Source organism: Perna viridis, chromosome 11 (genome assembly GCF_037379345.1).
Source record: "Perna viridis isolate PV_CMFRI_1.1 ecotype Kerala chromosome 11, ASM3737934v1, whole genome shotgun sequence".
NCBI classification, from domain to species: Eukaryota; Metazoa; Mollusca; class Bivalvia; order Mytilida; family Mytilidae; genus Perna; species Perna viridis.
The window spans coordinates 6,964,442-6,977,867 of NC_142455.1; the positions used below are offsets into that span (position 1 = coordinate 6,964,442).

The 13,426-nt window shown below is 33.7% G+C and overlaps 1 protein-coding gene across 1 annotated transcript; it reads right to left on the reverse strand.

Annotated features, from left to right (window-relative positions):
* Positions 1-2,153: 2,153 nt before the first annotated feature.
* LOC148602774 (dipeptidase 1-like) lies at positions 2,154-12,676 on the reverse strand. The gene is given in 11 exon segments (XM_088553060.1): positions 2,154-3,016; positions 3,632-3,666; positions 3,669-3,766; positions 4,266-4,341; positions 4,759-4,855; positions 5,568-5,744; positions 6,460-6,526; positions 7,320-7,470; positions 8,471-8,603; positions 10,148-10,295; positions 12,158-12,676. Coding segments are annotated over 11 exon segments (1,341 nt in total). The 5' UTR covers positions 12,427-12,676; the 3' UTR covers positions 2,154-2,926.
* Positions 12,677-13,426: the final 750 nt, after the last annotated feature.

Sequence of the window (13,426 nt, forward strand, 5' to 3'; positions counted from 1 at the left end):
AAAAAGTGATACGCAAATTTTTGAATATATATATCTATATATTAAAGAGTAATCAAGGGAACCTAGGTTATAGTGGTATTCAAAAGAATGCAATCCAGGGACAAAGACTTCGACCTCTAACAGGTTACACCTGCCTCATATTATAAGTCATAAATCAAATGGGAGTAATGTCATTCATGAAAATCATTCAAAATTATCCATGACAACCACAAATATATCAAGAATAGTATCATATAGTAATAAGAAGTAACAAATACTTATCGTTGGGATATATAAAATGACTTAAACAAAACCTGGAAAAATTATTAAATGTACAGACCTGAATTCGGTTCAATCTTTTGACACATTCATGACGAATTAAGCCTTTATAATGAATTTGTTTAGCTGTAGGACACGGTGGGACATTTTGGAATGAAAGTTCATATTTATTTTCAGCTAGATATTCATAATAACGTCCATCTGTCTGCCACAATACATATGTGGCCAAAATGTAGTGGGTTTGTGCAGAGAAATTCGGAAATATAACCACAATAAATTGTATAAATTCTACTGAAAGGGTAGTTGTAGGAAGAAATTCTGTAGAACGTTCACAAAGTTCCATACAATTCAATATTCGGTACGATGTTAAAACATTCTAATGTTAAAATTAGTTTTCTGTGTCCATTTAGGGAGGTAGACCTACGGTAAGGGACACAACTCTTACAAATCATTGGAACACTTGTTTTCAGCATTTTACATCAATCCCATGTAAGCATCAAAGTAACTTGGACTGATTTCATTTAGTTTCTAATAAAACCTTGACAGGCTTTGGTAAAATTGATTTTGATATAAACATATCAATAATTTTAAGAGTTATGTCCCTTACCCTAGGTCTATCTCCTTAACAGAACTGAAAGTACGATCAAAAGCAACTTAATTCGTAAGTTCTTGCAAATCTGTATAATTGAATTGTAAAGTTAATAACTTTATTTGTAATCCTCATTTAAGTTTGATGTCAATACAAAGTGTCTGAAGGTTGATTTTATCGTGTTTTCTTGACCCTTAAACACTTACGAGTAATCAAGGGAAGTAAGATTCGATCGATATCCAAAAGTACATAAACCAACGATAAAGAAGAGACAGCGAAAACAAACACACAACAAAAAACATTAAATAACTAAACAAAGAAACAAAAGTAAATGAACGCACTAATAACAGGAAAAATGGACAAGGTGTACCGATAGGGTAAGCTTCCTCTACTTTTGCTTTTCCAGAAACACACGCTGAGGTGCTTAAAAATGTTAAGTTATTTCGGTGTCATATGTTTTCCACAAATAGTGCGTGCATAATTTCGTTTGCCTCGTCTGAATATAGCTGAGATATTGCTGCTCGGACGTTAAACCCCAACAATCAAATCAATCAGTTCCGTTTGTCTTCAGGATAAAACAAATGTGTTATGGTCCAACTGATGCGCATGTTATCTTTCGTTGTTTGTTTTGTTTTTGTTTTTGTTTTTGTTTTTGTTTTTGTTTTTTTTTGTTTTTTTGTTTTGTTTGTTTGTTTTTGTGGTTTTTGTTTTGTGCTTTGTATTTGTTCACTTTTTATTCTTTTATCAATGTTTTTTACTTTGTTCTTTTTATCGGACACGCTTCGTTGTCAATTCTCATAGCAAGCATTTTGTAAAAAAAAACAGTTTCTTATTTGAAATATCAAAATAGTATTCTATTATCTACGTTTTGTATGACCCTTTCCGTGCCCGGATACATTCAAAAACTCAGTTTGATTTCTAGGATGAATGCAAAATTCATGTCAGATACGTACATGTTGCAAGTCAGTCTATGGCCGTTATGTCAGGTTACTGTTTTGAATACTTCCATTTAAAATATGCATTTAAGGAGGTAGACCTAGGGTAAGGGAAACAACTCTTGAAATCAGTGATATGTTTGTATCATATTCAATTTCACCAATGCCTATCAAGCTTTCATTTGAAACAGAATGAAATCAATCTAAATTACTTTGATGCTTGCATCAGATTGATGTAAAATGCTGAATACAAACGTTCCAATGATTTTTAGGAGATGTGTCTCTTACCCTAGGTCTACCTCCTTAATGCTTAGACGAAAAACGGAGTAACATAAAACAAAATACTGGCAACGCACAGAAAACTAAAAGGATAGAAATAAACTTTATTCTGATATAAAGCAATATAAAATGCATACAATTACACTAATTTTAAAGGTATAAAAATGTAATATGTCATTAAGTTACAGTTTTTCTAAAAATCAAACAGAAAGTAATTCGTGCATGTCAAAAACAGACCTAATTCAGTTTTGTTTCTTGTTCAGAAACCATTATAGATCACAATACCAGTCTCAGTTTTTCATTTGGGCGTTGCGCTTTTGAGATAAAGTTTATATAGATTGAACATGAAATTAGCACTTTGCAGGAGTTATCGTTCTTGGTTTGGTTTGATTTTAGTGGGAGGATAAAGTGTTATTTTTTCAACAGTACAGATCCAAATGCAGAAAGGACTATTTTTACACAAAAATGTTGCATAAGTAGACCAAAAAACATCCTTTAATCCATGGGTTTTCTACACAATGAATCACATTACCATAACCAGTGTCTGATATTTAAACACTATTAATCCGACAAACAACAAGTATTTCTCTCATCGCTTTTTGGTAATAAGTCCTAATACGGTCATCTTTCTTGATTTGTTTTGGTTTTGGTTAATTACAGTGGGATATGAATGTATGATTTTCTCAAAAGTACAGATCTGAATACTGGAAGGGCTATATTTATGTGAAAATGTAGCATATGTCGACTGGAAAATCATTATTTGTTCAGTGGTTTTTATTTACATCATGAATGACCTCTACCATGCGTAGTGTCTAATTTTTAGATGGACTGATACTCAAACAGTTTTTTTAATTTAACACCATAACTATAAATGTGACCAACAACTGGTATTTCTCTCTTCACTCTTTGGTAATAAGTCTTCATATGGTTTCATATAGGATAGATTATCACGCACCTGTAACGAATTGAGAAACAAAATTATTATTTTTTGCAGTTATATTGTAATTCATAAAGATTTAATGAAACTGTGAGCTTACTTTTTCTATTTTAACACCTGCTCCACATGTTGGCTAAAGTAAATGTATTATTAATGTATTGTCTATTTGGAGAAACTCGTCAGCTATTTATTTATATTACCTTTCAAATTGTATTTGTTCCATCTTGCAGAAATCCGTTTAACCGAATGCTAAGTTCTATTTTTAGCATTCAAATTTCTATTCTTACCTAATTCAATAACAAGGCAATAGCTTGTGATACATATTACAATTAACAGGGTTTTTGACACTTACATTTGTCTTATGTTGAAAAATATCTTTTAAAAGATCTTTACAAGTTTTTCATTTTCTAATTGTATTTTACGCCCATGCAGCAGATTTCCGAATGCATAAATAGTTCGAAAAGCGTGTGTATTTATCTTTACTGAATACATAATTCCTGGATACGCCATAGCAGCAGTGTCGGCCCGAGAATTTCTGAATGGAAGCGCTTCACTGATACTGATTTACAGTTTTTCTATAAAATCACCCAGAATTGTCGAATAAATATCCGCCTATGCATAACAGCTATTTACCTTTTCAGCACCTTTAAATACCCGTATTAGATTCCCCCCGCCAACTTTCTGAGATCATTCGCAAACCACCCCCTTCTTATCAACTCGGCAAATAAATCTGGATATTTCGATACGTCTTCTAATCCAATCGGTAATCTGCAGAGAAACAAAACGAAGATGCATTGAAAAATATAGATAGTACAATGAAACATTCCTTGTGGGAACAATTGATACATGCTTGTACATATAAGTTTTGCATTTTGCGGTTTTGGCCGCACACTTTTACCAGAACCAAACTACGTTTTTTTTTACTTCTCTTTCATTACTTTTTTATTATTTTATAAGTTTTTCAGGTCAAAGCTGACAGCTACGTCGGAAATTGGGAGTTAAAGTCGACAAATTATGTACATTTCCGCGTTTCCGGGTCTAGGGCCGATTTTGGTCATATTTTACCACATGTTGGTACCTTAATTTACCATATTGGTTTTTTTCTTTTTTGTTTTGTTTCGTTTATATTTTTTTATTTTTTTATTATTTTTTTTTGGTTGTAGTTTATTTTTTATGTTTTGTTTATTGGTTTATGAATATACGATTGAAAATTATCAGTTTGATTTTTGTTCAATCATATTTTTGTAAAATAATCTACAATACTTACGTTGGTACTCCGTCATAATCTCCGCCAATACCTACGTACTCAACACCGATCAGATTCTTTATATAGTCTATATGATCTTAAAAAAACATTAAAAAAAAACACAAGTAGCAACTGAAAAAGATTAAAGAGTTATAAATGTGTTTTCAATGTATCCATATGAGTCGACATTACAATTTTTTTTAAATATTTAGCAAAAATTGAGGTATAGTCCGATTTCTAATATCAAAACAAAACTACAAGGAAGATTAATGTGAAATTAAATTCATTGTTTAATAAGGAAGTACGAAAGTAGCGGTGGTGAAAACGAAGGGAATTTTATTGACAATACAATTTAACACGGGGAACACAAAATATAAAACACACAAAGAACAAAAACGTATAACATAAAAGAACTAAGAAGTATATGCACAAAACGAACATCGAGACCCCATACACATGTATGTCATATTTTCTATCTATGGTCAACATATTGTTGTTAGCATGGTTTATTTACCTGCAACTTGGGACAAAGTCGCTTTTGTCTGGTTTTTAGCTGGACAGTTAATGTATTTATCAAAAAAATTCACCATCACAACTCCGCCATTTTCTTTCTGTGGAAAAAGAACAGGATTGGTAGTCCTTATTCGTAAAAACCCCAATAGCACAAGTATACACGAATCGCGTGAACATTTGTTTCTTTTTTAACCTAATGTATAGACAAGAAACTTAACTTCAAATATTGAATTGGATATTACATTTTGCAGTTCAAACATAATGTAGTATATAAAGTATCCGATTAAGATCGACAAACAGCAACCTATAGTATAAATTGACCATAAGTTGGTATGATGCGATCCAATTTAGACAGTTAAACTTCAATGCCAATTTACCATAGGTTGGTTTGAATCTTTTCCCTTCATGCCTTGCGGTACCAGCTGTTCCGGTGGAGCAATATCCGTTGTGTCAAATTTATTTTGGTCATGACTTGATTATGAAACGGATTATTGTTCGGTAATTTTGATGTTTTTATACCATTATTTAAAACAGATAACGTTAGAAATGTTCAATGCATTTTTTGCTTTAATGTATACACGTACGTTACTAGCTGTAGTACATGTAATGCCAAGAAAGAGGTTACCCCTACCTACCCAAATTTACCAGTCTACCGTAGCATCCTCCCATGAGTGTCTACATAAAATTATTGAAAAAAGCTATTTTACCCACCTACCATATTTTTTCATCAAAATCAAATGTAATCATAAACAAACATGTTTTTTTCATGGCCTAATATTATTTTGCCTGGCTCAACATGTATGGTTTTACCGTTTTCCTAAGCATATCATCTTGTACATTTCTGTAGTGGTTACATATGTTAAATGCTGAACTGTGGCTGTATATGACAGGTGCTGACGTCACTTCGAGTGCGTCACTCATGGTATCGTGGGATACATGAGACAGATCGACCAACATTCCAAGTCTGTTCATCTCTTTTATTACTGTCTGTTGAAAAAATGTAAATTTCATGTATAGAGACCTGATCGCTTGATCAAGCTTTCTGGCATAACATTTTCAAAAGTAAATGAATAGGACTATAATATTTACAATTAGGCTTCTGGAACAAGGTTATGTTGCTACAAGATTGAAGTCATCACTACAACTTTTTATGGTCGTCATCATGAACTCGAGGATCGTTACAGTGTATCCATCTTCAGCATGAAAACTGCTTTGTTCAACGTGTCATAGTTTTCCTTTCCTCTTTCATTACCCCGGACTTGACTTTTTATGAGCAACTCGGTGGGTTTTTCTAGAAAAGCAGAAGACGCTTATCCTACCGGTGCATCTGGTCCATGCTCCAAGTTTTTAATAGAGTCCGAGTTGCTCATTTACTTTTGTTACTTTGTATGTATTGTTTTAATTACTTTGTTGTGTACTTCTGTTTTCCGTGTCTGGTATTTGTCCCTGGATTACATTCTTCAGATTTCCGCTATAATCTTGGTTCCCTTGATTACTCTTTGAATTGTAGATTAAAAAAAAACAGCTTGTATGTGTTGGCGATAAAGTAGATATAAATACAAAAATTTGCTTTTCAGCTGTCTTCAAATGTAGCACTTAAAAATTTGGTGTTTCCATATCATATTTAAAATTGTTATTACTTCCTTTGTGTACTTCAAAACCTATCATTCTGTAAATAATTTTTCGCGTCTTAAAATTTTACCTTTCCAAAATCTGTAAGTCCATTAAATTCCGGAGTATTGTCGACGTCAACTTTCCAATTATCTGCCCTTAAAAAAACAATATTTTAAGTGACCAATTACATTTGTTTTGTAGGCATTGCAAACATGTAGAAAAAATATATAATCACATATATTTCCTCGGCAGTATTTATTCCAGTTAATTGCAATGTATATAATTTATCTAAATTTTCTAATATGAAAGCTTTCTTTAGTTTCCATTTTAAATTATTTCTTTACCAAAACAAAGTGGCTAGATCATATATTTTAAAATCTCTTAACTACCCCACATTTCATAATTTAATGACTGTCCTCTTTTAAAAAATAGAAACAAATAGCGATTGATAAAGTATTGTGTGGTCAAAAAGTATCAAAAATGTCTTTTATGTTGCTAGTAACGTAAATGACCGATTTCATAACATTCAGTCTTATTAATAATATGATTATAGGCTACACCTTTGAGGAACAGAGCTATTTGTACCAAAGTTACATTATTATATCGGCGATGTCTCGAATAACGGGAATCTGCGAGATCTCATATAACACGCGCTGTATGTCTGACGCTCCACCCATACAAAATGTATCAGCTAGATAGCTTCCTTAGTAAGAAATGCATAAATTAAGTATCTGCTTTTTTGTGTGATGTAGAAATAAAGTATATAATTTTCCACTACTTCAATATGTCTTATGTTCCGCTATATTGTTTAATATTTGACCCGAGGTTCATTAATTGAAAGAAATTTGATCTTATTCATATTTTTCATCCACCAGGAAGTTAATTCCTTTTCCGACAGGTTAAAACCTGCTTTGTGATAAATCATACATATCCATGTCTTACACTCACCATGGTGTGTTACAGCTATGGGTTACCGTCATGTATCGGACGCCCAGATCGTAGAACATTCTGAGATTACTCAAACTGCTGTCTATAGAATGGCCTCCTTCAAGTCCGACCAAACTAGCAATTTTGCCGTCTTTAAAAGCATCTAGAATTCCTTTAAAAATATGCATTGGCAGTTAATCGTTATTGTCGTTCATATTTGGCACAACTTGAAAGGATGCAAAAAATGTATATGCAAGATTTATTCCTGTGTATCAAAGAACCATGACATTCAATTGTCAAACTGAGTTTTAACACATTAAACCTTGGAGTGGACAATTTAAAAACAGAATCCAAACTCATAATCCTAGCACATTTTTATGATCACAGAACAGTTATTAATAGTTGTTGATAATTAACTGGTCAATATCGTGATATTTAGACTGCCCATGGGACAGTGGTATTGACTGAGACAGCGATGATGACCTCGCCTGCCACTTGGTCATTATCGCTGTCTTAGTTAATACCACTGTCCTGTGGGCAGTCTAATATTGACCAGTTTATGAACAAATACATGTATTATGTTTATGTCATTGAGGAACCATATCCTTGATATTTATTTTTTTTCTTTCGTGTTTCTGTGTCATGAGCAGACGTGCGGCTCGTCATATTTATATTGACAACACGTCTGCTTGATCACGAATGAGTTTGAATGAGGGGGGTATAACTCGTAACCGGGAATTACCATTATGTGATAATGCCCGAGGGCATTATTACATCATGGTATTGACTGGTAAAACTTTTTTACTGCAGATTAATTAATATCACGCAAAAATGTTTTATCCAATTGAAATTAATGATTTTTCACAGATATGAAATAACATAGATTAATCGTTCATGACACCAGCAGTTTTAACAAACATTAAAAAAGCTTGATAAGTGAATGTACGTGCCTTGTTCTTAAAATTTGCTGGGATCATACACCCTGGGTATTTGTGCAAACCTTCTTTTTGTTATACGTAAACTTGTGGTACAGCTTCATGTAGAAATACAATGTATTCTTTCTACTCATGACAAAATTTCTTCCTAGAACTCACATGGTCGATGATATCGAAGACAACTTTTTACAAAACTCAATAATTAGCTAATTAAATAGTTTCTGGATGTAATCATACCTTGAGCAGTTGTTACAAATTTAAAGGTATCCGGGTATCTGTATACAAACTTCTTTATTGTGTCTAACTGAGCTAGACTTCTGCTTACAGCATCTTTATATTGGGAATCACAACTGACATAGCAGGCCCAAAACTAAAGAAAAAAAATAAACATTTGAAGTCTTTAACAGTAAGGAATGTATGACTTGTACAATGTAACATTAATGGTTATAGTGGACGATGTAATAAGAATGGTGACATTGTAAATGTAATTTACAAGGTGGAAATCGGCAAAAAAGTACACATATATAAGCGCCAGCATTTGGATGATTGAAATACGTCAAAATCCCAAAACGTGCTTAAACGTGAACCACATGAAACAGAGACACACAATGTAGCGAACCGAATAAAATAATTGAAGATAAAGGAAACAAGACGTCACACAAAAAAAGAGAAAACTTAAGCATTAGCGATACGAAATCCAACACAAATCCGGGTGTGACATTAGATGCTCCGGAAGGGTAAGCATATTCTGCTCCGCCAGCGGTACCCGCCATATTGCAAGTGAGTATATAATTTAGCAACAATGATGCAGTTCCGCGAAACGTATCAAACATTATTGACATTAAGGCTAAATCATTCCTTTTTAACAAAGTATCGCGTTTTAAACATAGTAGACTATGTAATATGAAGGTTAACAATGTAAGAACTACTCGAAAAGGTAATCAATTCATCTTTCCTGTTGGTAAAATGATTAATTGACTATGAGATCATGCTACAGCAAATCAAATCAAAGAGGAGCTGAGAAAAAATGCAAACGCACAATTACATTGTATGACTCCCAAATCAAATAAATGCAACAACACAAAAATGCTTAAAGGAATAGAACACGGAGTTTTGTTTAACGTTTTATGTCCTTTCATCAATAATTCTCTTTACCCAAACCCCCGCTAATATATCCGTGTGGGAAACCATTATGCAGTCGCACATTCACTTCAAGCGAGTTACTGAAGTTTTGTCTGACTGTGCGTAAATGAACATGTAATAAAGATTATCCTACCGTAGAAAGGTCGACCCCAACTAAAGTTCTGAAAAGGTATAAATAATACTTCTTTACAGGTACATGTACAACTATTAGTAATCTTTCATTACCTGCCTATTTTAACCTTATTCTTTGATATGTACCTCACCTTGAGCCCTTAGCCTGTATTTCACTACACTCGGTTTGTATTCTTACCAGAGCCCCGTTATCTCGTTAGGTATGTATCCTAACCTGATCCCTAGACTAGTCTATCTACTGTTATAAAACTCGGTATATTTAAATAAATGAGTCCTAACCACTCTTTTTGTAATCTCGGTCCTGAGCCAGACCCAAGCATGTCTATATGTATCTGTTATCTCGATATGTACCCTCATCAGAGCCCCTAGTCTGTCTTTCCGTAACCTTACTATGTATTCTTACCTGAGCCGAAATCCTATCTTCCTGTTAAGTCAATTTGGATCTTTACCCGAGTCGATAGCCTGTTTATCCGTCAGTTGGATATGAACCGTCATCAGAGCCCCTGGGTGGTCTTTCCGACACATTACTATGTATTTTTACATGACCCCCATGACCTGTCTGTGTGTTATATTTTGGAATGTATTCTCATCAGTCCCTTTTTCTGTCTACTAACAATTTACCGGGGTGTGGATCCTTACCTGAGCTCCTAGTCTACCTTTCCGTAACCTCGGTATATCTGTATGGGATATCTTCCCTGCCCAAACAGTTTCTAAATCATCTTTAAGATCAATGTTATATACAGAATTATTTTCGTTTGCAAAAATCTGCCAGGCTAAGTCATTATGGCTGAAAAGAGAAAGCGAGGATAGCTAATATCAAGATTATAAATCATATTTATCACTTATGGCCTATGATTAATCTCTTGGACGTTTTAGATATGACACTGCGATATAATAGGTGTTTACATTTAATTTGCGTCTATTCATTTTTATTTGGGTATTCCAATGTAAATAAAATGTACTACCAAATTAACTTTAAAAACATGGTTGTGACATTATGTTATCAAAAGAAATTTGTGTTCAATTAAATCTCTAGAATGTGGACTAAATACACCAGTAGGGGCTCTGACTAATAAATCATGAAAACAAGGACTAGGTTCACCAAAACACAAACTACGTGTAGGCTCAATGCATGTAATAAGGTTTCCACTAAGTTCTGAGAACATGGGCAAGGTTTAAAAGTAGGGGCTCTAATAAATCCTGAGAACAAGGACTAGGTTCACCAGAACACAAACTACGTGTCGGTTCAATTATAGGGGTTCCACTAAATTCTGAGAACATGGGTTAGGTTTAACAGTAGTGGCTCAATTAATTTTCAAGAACACGAAGATGGTTTAATGTAAATGGAAATGCTCGTCATTTCTAGAAACAACATCGAAACTGATAAAACGAATGAACACACATTGCAAAAAGCTGTCGGAAAGTTCAAGATGTTGGCGGTAGGTTTTTTTCTTAAATCTCAAGAAGCGGTACATATAACTGCTTCAAAGCCTATCTGCAAACACTTTCGCATAGAAAAAGTCCATGTTACGTCAACAAGCTCACGTTTTAAAAAATAACAACACTTTTTTTATGAAATTGAGAAACCGACCTACTTTGAATTAGGAGTTATTTGTTCAATGCTAAAAACCCATTTCGAAATCCTCTCAAAAGAAAATATTTCAGCAGAATCATGATCAATAGTCAAACTATTTGTTTTAACACAAAAAAAAAACAATATTGATAGGACATCTGCGCTGAAACTTAGTAACTACATAAAGTACTTTTCGACTGTGTGTTTAGATCCTGTCTTTCTTAAATGATGATATTGAACCTGCATGAAATATTTAGTTTTTTTCTTTAGTTTATATGTCATTATAAATGTCATCATATTTACCTGGTATGAAGTAGAACACGACAATTCCACATTAAAACATGCATAAACTTACATGTAGTAAACATAAAACACGTAGAGCAAATACAAATACATGTACTCATAGTGGGAAATAAATTCTCAAATACCCGTGTCACGTGAGAGACAGTGTAATGAAGCTCCGAACAAGGTCTGATGTTCGAAATTCAATCTAGACGCTACAACCAGCCCTCTCAGAAAATGCAAGAATCTTGCAAAGTCGTGAAAAAGTGAATGATTTCACGCAACTTATTCGATTGTAAAACGACGTATTATTTTAATAATACCCGAAAATTTCAAAAGTCCTGTCTGCAGCGGTTAGGAAAGAGGAAACGAACGTCTGCCGCTGCGTGAAGTTTGCAGTGTAATGTGCATAAGGATTTTATTGTACAGTAAATTCTGTCTGAACCGAATCCTGGATATTCATCAAGTCATGATATTTCAAAGTCCCTACACATTTCGAACCTGTTTTATACCAAGTACACACAAATAATCTCATTTTAAAACTAGTTTACTTATTCTTCAAGAATGTGAACTGTTGATATCAGTTTATTTATACAATGTAGTTGTATATTTCTTCACTATAAGCAGATGCAGATTCGTAGGTTGCGGACCTGGTGTATGCCCCACCTAAATATTTTGTATTATTTTTTTTTCCCAAATACCCACCAAATGTTTTGCATTCCTTCGCCCTACTTAAAATCTTACCCTCTTCCAATACTGAAATCCTGGATCCGGCTCTAATAATCTTTACTTACCCATCTATTAGAGGATAGCTATCCAAGACACATTTAGCCCGTTCCAGGTTAGAAGAGTCAGAATGCAGAGAACAACCAGGAGCCTTCAGCCCACTGGATTGGTCTTGAGAATTTCGTGGTCCATCGTCAGAATCTTTTGAGGATGCTAACACGGCCACGGCAATGACTAGAGCTAAAATGATGACTACTACTACACCGATGATGATTTTACTACGTCCAGAGGATAAAGAACTACTATAGCCACTCATTTCTAGTTTTTGTCTAGTCATAAGTCTCTCAAATTCGGAATAAATCTGTTTACTAAACACGTTTTACATCAAGAGAATAAATACAACAATCTTCTCTATGCAACAGGACTTGGTTCCAAATAAATACGTCTATATCTGTAATCCAAGTTTGCAAAATATCGTGAACTGCAGATATATTTATATATTGTATACCTTTATGATAAAAATCGTTAGATCCGATTGTAAAACTATTTTAATAGCTCATTCAGCTAAACATGACCCACAGCCCGCTGACAATGGCTTCTTACTGTATACTAATGAGATAGTGAAGGACCTGTATAAGGACCATATTATATTACACGCTAGTGAACTTCGTGTTTATACATTTGATGGAGCTGTCTAATGAGGTCACATAAATGTAACACCTGAACAGTGGACTAAGCATATGGTTATAGTTACTAGACATACACGGACATACGTGTAATGAATAATCATCTAAGAAATCCATCTTCGATTGGCAGTATTTCAAATTAAATTGAAAATCATTGATCAGTTAAATATTCATACTAGATTCTCCTTCAGTCTCAAGGGGGATTACAAAGATTTCTCCACTCGAGATGGTAAAATTTTTAATGGTAAAAACGGTCTTCAGCGAGTTGGTTAAATCTAAAATATTTAACTATAGAAAGTGGAGTAATCTTGTAATCGTCGAGGGCATTTCTCCCATGAAATCTGAAAAAAAACTACCCCCTCCCCACGTCAATATAACAGTAAATGCTGATAGGTAAAAAAAAGGAAATGCAATATACCTTTTGCAGAAGTAACAACTATATGTATCTGAGAAGGTAATCAAAAGTACAAGATTACATCCCTCCCCCCCCCCAAAAAAAAAAAAAATAATAATAGAACCCCCCCCCCCAAAAAAAAAAAAAAAGAAAAAACAAACAAACAAACAAACAAACAAAACGGTTTCATGCACGTCGCAAAACAAGATTTCAGTTTGTGATGTGCTTTTTAAATAGTAGGAGATGTAAAAACACTT